Source organism: Arvicanthis niloticus, chromosome 25 (genome assembly GCF_011762505.2).
Source record: "Arvicanthis niloticus isolate mArvNil1 chromosome 25, mArvNil1.pat.X, whole genome shotgun sequence".
NCBI classification, from domain to species: domain Eukaryota; kingdom Metazoa; phylum Chordata; class Mammalia; order Rodentia; family Muridae; genus Arvicanthis; species Arvicanthis niloticus.
The window spans coordinates 17189816-17203220 of NC_133433.1; the positions used below are offsets into that span (position 1 = coordinate 17189816).

At 40.9% G+C, this 13405-nt stretch overlaps 1 protein-coding gene across 2 annotated transcripts in view; it reads left to right on the forward strand.

The window, feature by feature from the left end:
- Positions 1–9780: 9780 nt before the first annotated feature.
- Lrrc69 (leucine rich repeat containing 69) overlaps positions 9781–13405 on the forward strand; it is a 121429-nt gene continuing 117804 nt past the window's right edge. Inside the window, exon 1 of one of the 2 annotated variants that reach the window (XM_076924136.1) lies at positions 9781–10295. In XM_076924136.1, the coding sequence (XP_076780251.1) occupies positions 9900–10295 (396 nt within the window). In that variant the 5' untranslated portion in view covers positions 9781–9899. The remainder of the gene's footprint in view (positions 10296–13405) is intronic. The other variant, XM_076924137.1, reaches the window with a different exon arrangement.

Here is a 13405-nt window from a genome sequence, read left to right on the forward strand (position 1 = left end):
AATATGGTGAAGTAGTGGTGGATGAGGAAGTAGGTGGCCAAGTATGGTGGTAAATGCCTTTAATCCCAGCACTCGGGAGGCAGAGCCGGGTAGATCTCTGTGAGTTCGAGGTCAGCCTGCTCTATATGGAGAGTTCTAGAGCAGTCATAGTAAGTGAGAACACATCAAATGATAAAGAAGGGGATGTCTCACGGATGGCAGCATGGAGGCAGGTGCTGTGTGTGGTGTGCATGTGTTAATTCCTGTGTTTGCAGAGTAGCGTTTACATCTCAATGCTTAAATAGCGGTGGAGGTGATTTATTTGTGTATATGAGATTGCACAAAAGCAAATGAACTTTTCTTGATTACTCATGTTGTTCCCGGAGCTGTGCTAAATAGTATACACGAATGGGCTCGTTCACTCCCCAATGCAGGGTTCCGTATTTTCATCCCTGTTGTAAAGATAAGGGGAAAGACTTGCAAAGACACGAGTTCTTTGTCCATGCCACATGGCTAGTCATCAGTAAGGCTCTCACTGGAAGGCAGGCCTAGTATCAAACTTTCTATTTCCATATTTGCTTTAAAAAGTGAACCAAGAGGAACCAGTGCCATTTATTATAGGACAGAGAATTACTATAGCCGTTTTGAGCATATGAAGCATCTGCTAGTTTGAAAACTTTTACCCAAGTCCCAGACCACACTTTAATCACAAAATAAGCTTGCCAAAACAAGTCAAGTAAATGCATTGGTTTCTTTCATAATCTGTATTTATGAATTCCTGGTTTTTCATGCATTTTCCTGGCTTTCAAAAATCTGTCAGTTTCTCATGGGGGCCTTTGTTACATTCAGAATTAGCTAGATACTTTTGTATCATAGTATATTACTAAGTGCAACTAGCCTTCTCTTTATCAGTGAACTAAATGGCTGTTTTCACTTTAAGGTCCTTGACATCCTAGGATATATAATTGAGCATTCTCATAGCACTTTGTACTTCCAGAGTCATTTATAATCATTAGTTAGCCATTTCCCAGGCGTCTCTGTGGAATAGACTCGTATTCCCTCTTGTTGTTTTACTGATGAGAAAGGAGATAGAGCCTGTTTGACTGACTTGAGGTTCACATAGTGAGTTATTAACTCTGGTCTGGATTAGCATCCAGCTTTAGCTTCTTGGTCCTGTACTGGATTCACACACAGGCTGCTGTTTTAAAAAGCTGATGATTTTTCAATTTTCTTGCCAAATGGTTTGATTTCTGCTTGCTGGGAAAGCTCCTGATGCCAGCATTCCACGAGGCTCTGCAGCGGGTAGTTCAGCAACCCTCTCATTTGTAGCTGCCCACATATAGGGGTGTATTTAAGATACAGGTCCAAATTCAAAAATGTGAAAGAGCAAACTCCTGTGTTTTTTTTTTTTTCACCCCATTTTCTAGGTTTCTAGTGTCTATAAACCTGGACTTTCACAGCTGCCCTGTCTTGTCAGAGAGCTCCAATACTTCCTAATTACCTCTAAGAGATCAACTGCAGTCACAATCTTACCCACGTCTATGACCTGACTTTTCTCATCTTTGTCCCTCCCTAATCTGTAAACGAGCACAGAAGCTGCCTCATGGATGGCTGGAAGTAACAGCCATATGCTACTGTATTGCCTGGGTAGTCTCCTGATGCTTTGCAATTGTTGAACCCTCATTTTTGGTTGTTTACCCAAACTTAATGAACAGCTGTTGGGTGCCTGCTCTGTCCGTCATGCGGTTAGAGATTGTTGTTCAATGTCTCAGTATATAAGAGCAAGGGAGAATAAGAAAAGAACACAAAATAGAAAATTCAAAATGCTAAGCAGAGTTTAATGTCTGCTTTATGGAAACTATTCTACTTAGTACTAAGCTTCCATGGGGAAAGGAATAGATGAGCAAAGGGGTGTTTACCTGATGTCCTCGAAAATGGTTTCCCGAGGGCTGTAAAAAGAATGGCCTCTTAAGTATATGTATTAGACTGGTAGGCATTTTTAGCCCACTTTTGGGGATATTCTTAACTGACAAGCAATGAGGGGCCATGGTATAGATTTTGTTACAGAAGTGTAGTTGCCACTAGGGATGTTCAACGGTAGAATGCTTTCCCAGGATGTGTGAAGCCTTGAGTTCAGTCCTCAGCACTGCACAAGATAAAGAGTGAGAGAAGACACATGTGTAAGGACAGTAGTGCTTGAATCCGAGACTGTGGTGCAAACATTAGGTAGTCCAGGTGAGAAGCTGTGTGTCTTTCTGTCATTAGCAGCAGGAGGAGAAGCGGACAGGTAGGTACATGATAGCAGGGTGGGTTTGTGCTGAATAAACTTAACAAAGCTAGGATTTTAACAAAGCAGAATCCTTGTAGTTGCAGGGCACTTCTAACTATAAGACATATTACATACAAAATTTAGAAGTCTTATGTTCCAGCCTGGGAAACAGTAGTTACTGCAGGGGCATTATGGGTCCCTTTGAGTGTTAAGTTGCCCACATTTACAACCACCTTACTTGCATACTTGTAAACACATCTGTGAGGATGTTTCTAAACAGGATTGATGAAGGCCAAGACCTGCTTTCTGCATAGGTGCTGCTTCGAAGAGTGAGGGCCCAGGAAAAGGCCCTGTCCGTCTGCGTTTGCAGCTCAGGCCTGCATTTGTGTGGCTGTTGCTTCTTTGGCTTCGGCTCCCTTCTGCCGTCAGATTTCAACTTTCTTGACCTTCCTGTGTGAACTCTAGACCAGCAGTGCTCTAGGGAGCTTCCAGGCTTCCATTGCCAGACTGGAACAGCTGAGGTGTCCTCCTTCATTAACTCAGTGGCTCCCTGACCTCTTCCTTTTCATCTCAAAACCAGTTATTGTTAGACTGCCTTGCCCCTAATGTATAAGCCTGTCTATTAAATCTCCATATGCACCACACGCACAGTTGATTGGTTCTGTCGCTCTAGAACCAATCTGTCTAGCCTGCCTGATAAGGCACCACATGCCCTTGCAGTTTTGCTGGCTTAGTTGCAATGTATTCATGCTGAGCTTGCATTTCCTCTTAACTTCTGTCATATCTCCTCCAGCTTCTCAGGGCAGGCAGAGCATTGGTCACAGGAGTAGGCTCCAGGGTCTCCTAAATCATTCAAATTTAAGTTTACAAAACAAATCCCATTTTCTACACTATGCCTACTGTTTGGTTCACTTTCTTATTTATGTTCTTTTGCTGCTATAACAGAAATCCCTAAGTGAGTTTTGGGAGTGGGCCGTGTAAGAGTCCTGTATAGACCTTTAATGGGAGACTTACATGATGCTAGCAGGCTATTGGTGAAGGGTTAAAGAGCTGAGGGAAATACCAAACTAAAGGAAAGGTAGCTTCTGCTCAGCAAAAAGTTTAGTACTGCTATTTGCCTTAACAGTGAGAAATGAACATATGTCACCAATGCTCTAGCCAAGGGTTTCTAAATACTGTCAAAAATGCTGTCAGGATGATAGTAAGATGAGAGATGATCAGGAAGGAAGTTTAAATATAAGGGAGCATGCCTTTGGGAGTTTGAACAGTAAAACTAATGGCTATGCTTGGTTGTCAAATTGCCTACATCTGGAATTAGGTGAAACCCGAGCTGCTGGGTACACTTGTGAGGGATCTTTCTTGCTTGAATCAATGGAGGTGAGAAGATCTACCTTCCATCTGTGCCACGCCTTCTGGTGGCAGCCTACCCAAAGGATATGGAGGAGGGAAGGTTTTTTTTTTTTTTTTTTAATCTACTTGACCTCAATCTCACTGTCAAGGTCATTCCTCCACTTGTATTAGAGTCTACTTCTAAAGGATTCGTGCATACACTGAAGACATCCAGTCTCATGACGGACCTAGTGAACAAGCATTGGATTCTTGGACTTCATTGGAAGAGTCAGACCACAGGCTGTAAGCCACTCTAATAAATCCCATGTATCATTCTATCAGTTCTGTTTCTGTAGAAAATGCTATTACACTTGCTTACTCTCAGCAGATAGTAAATGATGCTCACAGGGAGAAATGTCTTCCAGACAGAGCAACTCTAAAACTATAAAGTAGGTGCATGGTGAAGCTGATGATACGTAGATTTCTGTTTGGAACACAGGAAGATCAAAGATCCCAACTGAATGGCTGGAATCTTAAAAGTACAAGTCCATAGCAGTTTCACCTGGAAATCCAAGTTAGAGGGCTGGTGAGGTGGCTCAGAAAGTAAAGGTGTTTGCCACCAAGTTGACCTGCATTCAGTCCCTGGATCTTACATGGTGGAAGGAGAGAACTGATTCCTGCAGGTTGGCCTCAGACCTTCACATGCATGCTGTGACAGGTCTCCTCACCCACCTACTAAATATAAGACCCGTTTAAAGGAATTCCAAGATAGAGACTGCACATTCTGGAGGCAGCTGCAGATGGAGATCTTGCTTGACAGAATTCGGCAAAACCTTGAAAGACCCACTGAAGTTTTTTTTTTTTTTTCAAAAAGAATTTGTGTCAGTTTGGGTAGAAAGCAATAAAGCTAAATCAAAAATAACCTTAATGCTCTGTTGGTAGAATTGTGTCTACCACAATAAAAATGGGACAACCACCATGGAATACAATGTGGCAGTGGTTCAAAAGAGTGTATGTACTGGTACTGTATGACGTAACGATCCCAGGTCTCAGTATATACCCTAGTTAAATGAAATTTTACACCTTTAATTCCTCAATGTTATTTCTAAGAGCCCAAAGCAGGAAGAGCCCAAATGCTCTTCATGAAGATGAAATGATGAATAAAAAGTGACATGTAGATATAATGGAATATTATTTAGCAGTGAAAATTAAGTAATGGTGTATGTCTTTACATGCCTTGCAAATGTTATTCTCAGAAGCTAGTCATATAACTTCATTTATATCCAGTGTTTCAAAGTAATCGACATTTTTCAAAAAAGGATTTAGGGTGGGCTGTGGTTGGGTTTTAGAACACGTCCACATCATTTTATTTTTCTCACTTGCTGTCAACAGGTAGAATTTAATTTGTCTCACTTGAAATGTGGGCAGATCTCAGTGACTTGCTTCTTTCTAACCAAAAGACGGTTGATTAGAATTAACAGTCTAGAATGATGCCCCATGACTTCAGGCTGAGTCACAGAGGTGATGTTTCCACCCTGCTTTCCATCTTGAGATGCTCAAGCCACATGTCTAGGCTGACTACCTGAAGGTCCTAGGCATCAATCAGCATCTCTTGCAAGATATAGGAAGGTGAACCTTTCGGTGATTTTTTTCTTATCTGGCCTCTGTGCTGCCGCAGTGGTCATGAAAGGAGTAACTGTAAGCTTGGACCAAATGAAGATTGGTAAATAAATTAATGTTTGAAATCATTGTTTGGTGGTTTCACAGCAAGAGATAACCAGAGTAGATTGGGTTTATACTATTGTTTACCTGCTCTGTGTTAGAGAAGAAGGAGTCAAAGTTTACAGTATGACCTAGGTTTGTCAGAGCAATAGGAAGCAGGATAAGGTTACAGTGCTCCCTTTCTAGGTGATGAACAATTTTCCAGTGTTTGTAGGATTCTGGACACACAGTAGTCACTTAGAGGTGATAGTGATTCTGTACACACAGTAGTCACTTAGAGGTGATAGTGATTCTGGACACACAATAGTCACTTAGAGGTGATAGTGATTCTGGACACACAATAGTCACTTAGAGGTGACAGTGATTCTGGACACACAGTAGTCACTTAGAGGTGATAGTGATTCTGGACACACAGTAGTCACTTAGAGTTGATAGTGATTCTGGACACACAGTAGTCACTTAGAGGTGATAGTGATTCTGGACACACAGTAGTCACTTAGAGGTGACAGTGATTCTGGACACACAGTAGTCACTTAGAGGTGATAGTGATTCTGGACACACAGTAGTCACTTAGAGGTGATAGTGATTCTGGACACACAGTAGTCACTTAGAGGTGATAGTGATTCTGGACACACAGTAGTCACTAGAGGTGATAGTGATTCTGGACACACAGTAGTCACTTAGAGGTGATAGTGATTCTGGACACACAGTAGTCACTTAGAGGTGATAGTGATTCTGGACACACAGTAGTCACTTAGAGGTGACAGTGATTCTGGACACACAGTAGTCACTTAGAGGTGACAGTGATTCTGGACACACAGTAGTCACTTAGAGGTGACAGTGATTCTGGACACACAGTAGTCACTTAGAGGTGACAGTGATTCTGGACACACAGTAGTCACTTAGAGGTGACAGTGATTCTGGACACACAGTAGTCACTTAGAGGTGACAGTGATTCTGGACACACAGTAGTCACTTAGAGGTGATAGTGATTCTGGACACACAGTAGTCACTTAGAGGTGATAGTGATTCTGGACACACAGAAGTCACTTAGAGGTGATAGTGATTCTGGACACACAGTAGTCACTTAGAGGTGATAGTGATTCTGGACACACAGTAGTCACTTAGAGGTGATAGTGATTCTGGACACACAGTAGTCACTTAGAGGTGATAGTGATTCTGGACACACAGTAGTCACTTAGAGGTGATTGTGATTCTGGACACACAGTAGTCACTTAGAGGTGATTGTGATTCTGGACACACAGTAGTCACTTAGAGGTGACAGTGATTCTGGACACACAGTAGTCACTTAGAGGTGACAGTGATTCTGGACACACAGTAGTCACTTAGAGTTGATAGTGATTCTGGACACACAGTAGTCACTTAGAGGTGATAGTGATTCTGGACACACAGTAGTCACTTAGAGGTGACAGTGATTCTGGACACACAGTAGTCACTTAGAGGTGACAGTGATTCTGGACACACAGTAGTCACTTAGAGGTGATAGTGATTCTGGACACACAGTAGTCACTTAGAGGTGATAGTGATTCTGGACACACAGTAGTCACTTAGAGGTGATAGTGATTCTGGACACACAGTAGTCACTTAGAGGTGATAGTGATTCTGGACACACAGTAGTCACTTAGAGGTGATAGTGATTCTGGACACACAGTAGTCACTTAGAGGTGACAGTGATTCTGGACACACAGTAGTCACTTAGAGGTGACAGTGATTCTGGACACATAGTAGTCACTTAGAGGTGACAGTGATTCTGGACACACAGTAGTCACTTAGAGGTGATAGTGATTCTGGACACACAGTAGTCACTTAGAGGTGATAGTGATTCTGGACACACAGTAGTCACTTAGAGGTGATAGTGATTCTGGACACACAGTAGTCACTTAGAGGTGATAGTGATTCTGGACACACAGTAGTCACTTAGAGGTGATAGTGATTCTGGACACACAGAAGTCACTTAGAGGTGATAGTGATTCTGGACACACAGTAGTCACTTAGAGGTGATAGTGATTCTGGACACACAGTAGTCACTTAGAGGTGATAGTGATTCTGGACACACAGTAGTCACTTAGAGGTGATTGTGATTCTGGACACACAGTAGTCACTTAGAGGTGATTGTGATTCTGGACACACAATAGTCACTTAGAGGTGACAGTGATTCTGGACACACAGTAGTCACTTAGAGGTGATTGTGGCACAGCTTTTTAAAAGGTTCCTCCATGTGTATGTGTACATGTGTGTATTCATGTTCATATGCTTGATGGTCCATGTGTGGGTTCATGTAGAGGCACAAAGCTGCCTTTGCGAGTCTTTCTCTACTTCTCTCTACCTTATTCATTGATGTAGGCTCTATGTGGCTATTTTGGCTAGCCAGCTTGCTGTGGGGATCCAAGTCTCTGCCTTTCCAAACTTTTGCAGGTGAGCCATCAAATGTACCCTGAGTTCCCTGGCTTCCGGGGATCTGAACTTTGGAACTCATATTTGTGTAGCGAGTACTTTAACCAGCCCGTCTCCAGAGGAAAGATCTCAGGAGAAACCAGAGCATAGTTTTTGTAAATTTTAATTTCTATTTATGTGTGCGTGCACACATAAGTATGGATGGCCTTATAGTTCAACAGAGCATGTTAGATTACATACAGCTGAGGTTGCAGGTGGTCATGAGTTGCAGGACGTGGGTTCAGGGAACCAAACTTGAGTCCTGGCCACTGAGCCTTCTCTCTGAGCCCTAAGAATAAGACTTTTTAAGAATAAAGCCCTGCAGACATGTTGAGTAGAGTCTTAATAGTTTTTGTTACAAAACAAGAATTGGAAGAAAAAAGGCAATTCACATGTAGCTGGAAATAGTTTTATTTATACTAGCAACTGGAAGTCACTAGAGACAAGCTTGTCTTGTTTTGGTGAGATAGTGATGTTCATTATACTGTTGTAAGGTTACTGCTCCTATTTCAGAACTATGGTACTCGCTGTTCTCATGCTGGAACCTTCTTGCTTCAATAGCACTTCCCAGTGACCCCCTGTTTTTTCTAGTTTCCTTAAAATGTTATCTTCTTATTTCTTTTTTTACCTGCAGTAAGTATCTTCATCTGCTAGACAAGATAGATTTACATCATTGTCATGGTTTGTTTTCTACAACTGGATTATAATTCCTTTGAGAGCAGAGCCTTTTAACTTCCTCATCCACTCTTTTGTAGTCGGCTCTTGCACTGGAGTTGTGTTCTGAATGAAAACTTGGTAGGTTGAGTATCATTTATAGTATTTAAATACTTGGCAGTCATGATCTAAGTTTGCAATATGTCTAATCCAAGTGCCTCCAAGCCTCCTCATATCTAGGTACAGATGGATTCTAATGCTCAAAGGTCCCTGGCTACAGCTTCCTCTTCTGTCTGTTTCAACATTCTCCGGAAAGAGTAAGACAAGTATTAAGAACCCCTTTGTGCCTGTTACTCAGTGTCAATAATGTCAATAATTAGCAACATTGTGCCCGTCTAAGACAAGTCCTATTGTTAACACTATATTGTTTTATATAAGCAGAATCAAGGATTACTGTAATCATAACCAGCTCATCCGTGCATCTCTCTCACTGAGTACTGTGTTTACGGAGACCAAGATTCTGTCCCGATGTGCACATTGTATTTTGCTATTATTTAATGCTGGTTTTCAGAACAGCTTTCATTTTTAATCATGCCATTGCTGAAACTTCATTTTACTTTTCCCTATAAGGCAGTGGTTCTCAACCCGTGAATCACTACCCCTTTGGCAATCCTCTTATCTCCAAAAATATTTACAATTCATATAACCATAGAAAAATTATAGTCGTGAAGTAGAAATGAAAATAGTCGTATGGGTGAAGACGTATGGGTGAGGATCACCACAACACGAGGAACTGTATTAAAGCCACATTAGGAGAGGGGAGAGCTGCTGCTGTAGAGCTTCCCGTGTTACAGATTTGGCTGAATCTCTGAGGGTAACTTCAGCCTGCTCTCTGGGCCTCCCCGTTCTGCATGTGTTGCTTAGCCTAAAGCCATTGTTAGATGTAGGGTTAGTTTTCTGCAGGAGGTTCCATCCGCACTCTTTGCTGCATCCCATCAGGTACTTCCCTCCCACATGATGTTTTCAGTTGTAAGCAGCTAAAACTGATTAATGGGTTCTTAACCTTAATCCTACCAACCGAGCTCCTGATTTTCATTAGAACTTGGAGAAACGATGAATTTTCTAAGGCTTGCTAAAATTCATTTATTAGCTCCAATTTCTGTATGAATGAAAACTGTGAACTATTTGAATATACTGACATCCAGTTTGTATTAGAATAATGTAATACATGCTTGATTCATTTCCCCTTTATTAGTTTTTAGACCGAGCTGATGTCTCACCCACTCCAAGTATGATTAATGAGTTTTTCCCTCCTTTTATAAAATGCTGTGTTATGAACTCCAAGGCTTCAGTATTAGGAAATATTTCAGTCTACTTTACATTACTTTTTTTTTTCTTCAGGTGTTTAGCCTTCCTCATCTCAAACTGGTGGAAGACTCCCAAAGCTGGTCCAGCATATGATCTCAGTTTTTTATAATGTCCATTTTCTGGCATGGACAAGCCTGGTCACACATGCCCTGTCTTGTATGCGTCTGGCCCAACCTGCAGTGGCAATTTCCTCTCTCTACTTAGAAATTCATCTAATACCTTCTACCTTCATCATAATGGGGAGTGGTTTTGCATCTATGACACAACAGTTCTGCAATTACATATTTTAGAGATATATAATAACTCTTCCTCCTTAATAGTCACCTCTTCAAAAGTCATGGCTGAGAGATTATTGCTAACAGCACTGAAGGGTGGCAGGAACACTAAGATCCTTACTTTGAATGGGAAGAAGATAACCAAGATGCCCTCAGCACTGGAAAAGCTGCCTAATCTGAGGACTCTAGACCTTCAAAATAATCGCATCTCCACAGTGTGCCCAGAGCTAAGGACCTTGACCCAGGTGAGGAACCTCAGAGCTTTTGGGTTTGAGGATAGAAAATAGATAAAAAGTCATGAGTGATGGAGCAGTGACACTTTAATCTCCAGAGACTTAGCTCTCTGGAGACAAAATGGAGTGCTGTTGGAGAGGGATGAGTAGCTGTTCTCGCTTAGGGCATTACACATGGCAGGAAAGATGTTGCAATTTACTCCTGTGCCCTTTGGCCCACATCTGGAATCAGAATTCGATCTTTGCTCATCTTCCTTCAGGCTGTCATCTGGAAAGAGGTTGGAAGCCTGGGTCTAGTAGTCTTTCTACCTTGGGGCTCACATCTGGAAGTAGGTTTTGAGGATTCAGGCAAGCCTGCCCACCTCCCTGGGGGGACTGTCCTGAAGTCTTTGCATATGGAATTAAGACACTAAGAATTAGAGTGTTGAGGAGGGAGTTACTTTTTTCATTTCCTAGAACTGGCTGGAACTTCAAGTGTAGAGGAGGGTTGATAGGAATAGGAAAGGAAAGGAATTTCTCCCCCTAAAACAGCCTTTAGGAGTCGGTTAATGTTTAAAATAAAGAATACCCTTCTTAAAGAGAAGCAGTTGACATGAATGAGTCTCAGATGCTTACGTTAAACGTTTCTGCCTGATAATGTCTGACTGCAGCTGCTGAAAATCTTGAGGTTAACTGGGTGCAAGACAAGAGTTTTTCTTCACAGTCAATACGGAAAGAACCTTTAGACAACTCAGTGACTGCAGCTTACTAAAAGTTAAAGAATAAATCTGTCATCTTCACACAGCTTCATAATATTGGATATTATGAAATCATAATAACCAATAGTAGTTAATAGTAACTTCAAATAGTGAATTATAGCTATAAGACAGGAACTTAACACTTTTCTAAAGGACAGATGGACTTCTGAGTAAAAGAGTATGAGCTCTCATTAAAAACCATGAAGTGATTTTTCCTTTTGTTTGACTTTGTTTCTATTTGTGTATTGTTATAAAAAATTCCTTAAGAGCTTATACTAAGATTATTTTTTATGACACTTTCAGTTCCAGTCCTCACTTCCATGTTTACTTACTCCCAGCTTATTCTTTCTTTTGTGTGTTCATTTTAATTACTATCTTTCAAATTCCTATTTGGTAAGCTTAGTTTCTGCATAGTTACCTTTTTAGAGTGATGACACACTTAGATCTTTCGGTAGCAGAGCCTCCCTCTGCTCCCCACTGTGTATGGTGCCAGCCCCAACATGAACAATTCACTCCAGCCTTGCCTTGGTGGCCTCAAAGCATTTCCATCTTGGTCAGTCATAGCCATGATCAAGCCTTTACTTTGCCTCGGAGAATTCTACAGTAAGCATTGTTGATGAACAAGTGTCATTCAGGGAGAATCAGTATATATTTGTTCCTGGGCTCTTCTTGTTGTCTTTTCTTTATATATAAAACATTATATCACTATTTTACATTGCCACATTTAGTCCTTTATTTCTTGCATCTTTTCATTATTCTGGCTTTACTTTATTTCAGAGTGTTATCACATTGTTTTCAAATGCACCTAATGTTTTCCTTCAGGACCACCATTCTCTAGCCCTTAACTAAGCTGGTTGTCCTCTGGTTTTACTGGATGCTGTCAGTCTAGGATGTCACTGACTATCATCCTAAAGTGGACTCACTTGGTCTCTACAACCCATTTTCCTCCTCATGTCTCCCATTCACCTTTTTTCTCCCTTTCTTGTACCTCCTCTGCTGTTGCCTCTGGATTGCTAGAATTAAAACCATGTGCCTGCATGACCAGCAGCAGGTTATCTTTCTTTTTCAATGCAATAAATCTCCATATATCATCCAAGTATGGGTATGGGACCTAGTCTTAGGTTTCTTGTATACTTGAAACACTCCTTCATGTTAAAAATCTTGGAGAGATCAGGAATTCATGGCACATACCTAAACATAATAAACAAGCAAGCCAATGGCAAACATCAAATTAAATGGAGACATACTTGAAGCAATCCCATTAAAATCCAGGAAAAGAGAAGGCTGCTCACTCTATCTATTCAATATAATACTTGACGTTCTAGCTAGAGCAGTTACACAACAAAAGGATATCAAGGAGATACAAATTGGAAAGGAAGAAATCAAGGTATCACTATTTGCAGATGATATGATAGTATACATAAGTGACCCTCACATTCTACCAGAGAACTCCTACACCTGATAAACAACTTAGCAAAGTGGCTGGGTATAGAATTAAATCAGTAGCCTTTCATTATACAAGTGATTAAAAATGTTGAGAAAGAAGTTAGGGAAATAATACTCTTCACAATACTCACAAATAGTATAAAATATCTTGGCTTAATTCTAACCAAGAAAGTGAAAGATCTGTATGACAAGAACTTCAAGTCCCTGAAGAAAGAAATTGAAGACCTCAGAAGATGGAGCGATCAACATGCTCATGGATTAATATAGTAAAAATGGCCATCTTACCAAAAGCAGGCTACAGCTTCAATGCAATCCTCATCAAAATTCCAACACAGTTCTTCACAGACCTGAAAAGAGCAAGTTTTCTTAACTTCATATGGAAAAATAAAAAAAACTCAGGATAGCCAAAAGAATTCTTAACAATAAAAGAACTTCTGGTGGGATCACCATTTCTGACCTGTACTGCAGAGCAATAATAATAAAAATTGCATGGTATTGGTACAGAGACAGACAGGTAGATCAATGGAATACAATTGAAGACTCAGAAATAAACACACATATCAATGGACACTTGATGTTTGACAAAGAAGGCAAAACCATACAGTGGTAAGAAAAGAAAGCATCTTCAACAGTGATGGTAGTCTAACTGGAAGTCTGCATGTAGAAGAATGCAAATTGATCCATATTTATCACCTTGTACAAAGCTCAAGTCCAAGTGGTCCAAGGACCTCCACATAAAACCAGATATACTGAATCTAATAGTGGGAAAGAACCTTGAACACATGGGCACAGGGGAAAATTTCCTCAACAGAACAATTGCTCATGCTCTAAGATCAATAATTGACAAATGTGACCTCATGAAACTGAAAAGCTTCTATAAGGCAACAGACACTGTCAATAGGACAGAATGGCAACCAACCCTACATCCACTAGAGGGCT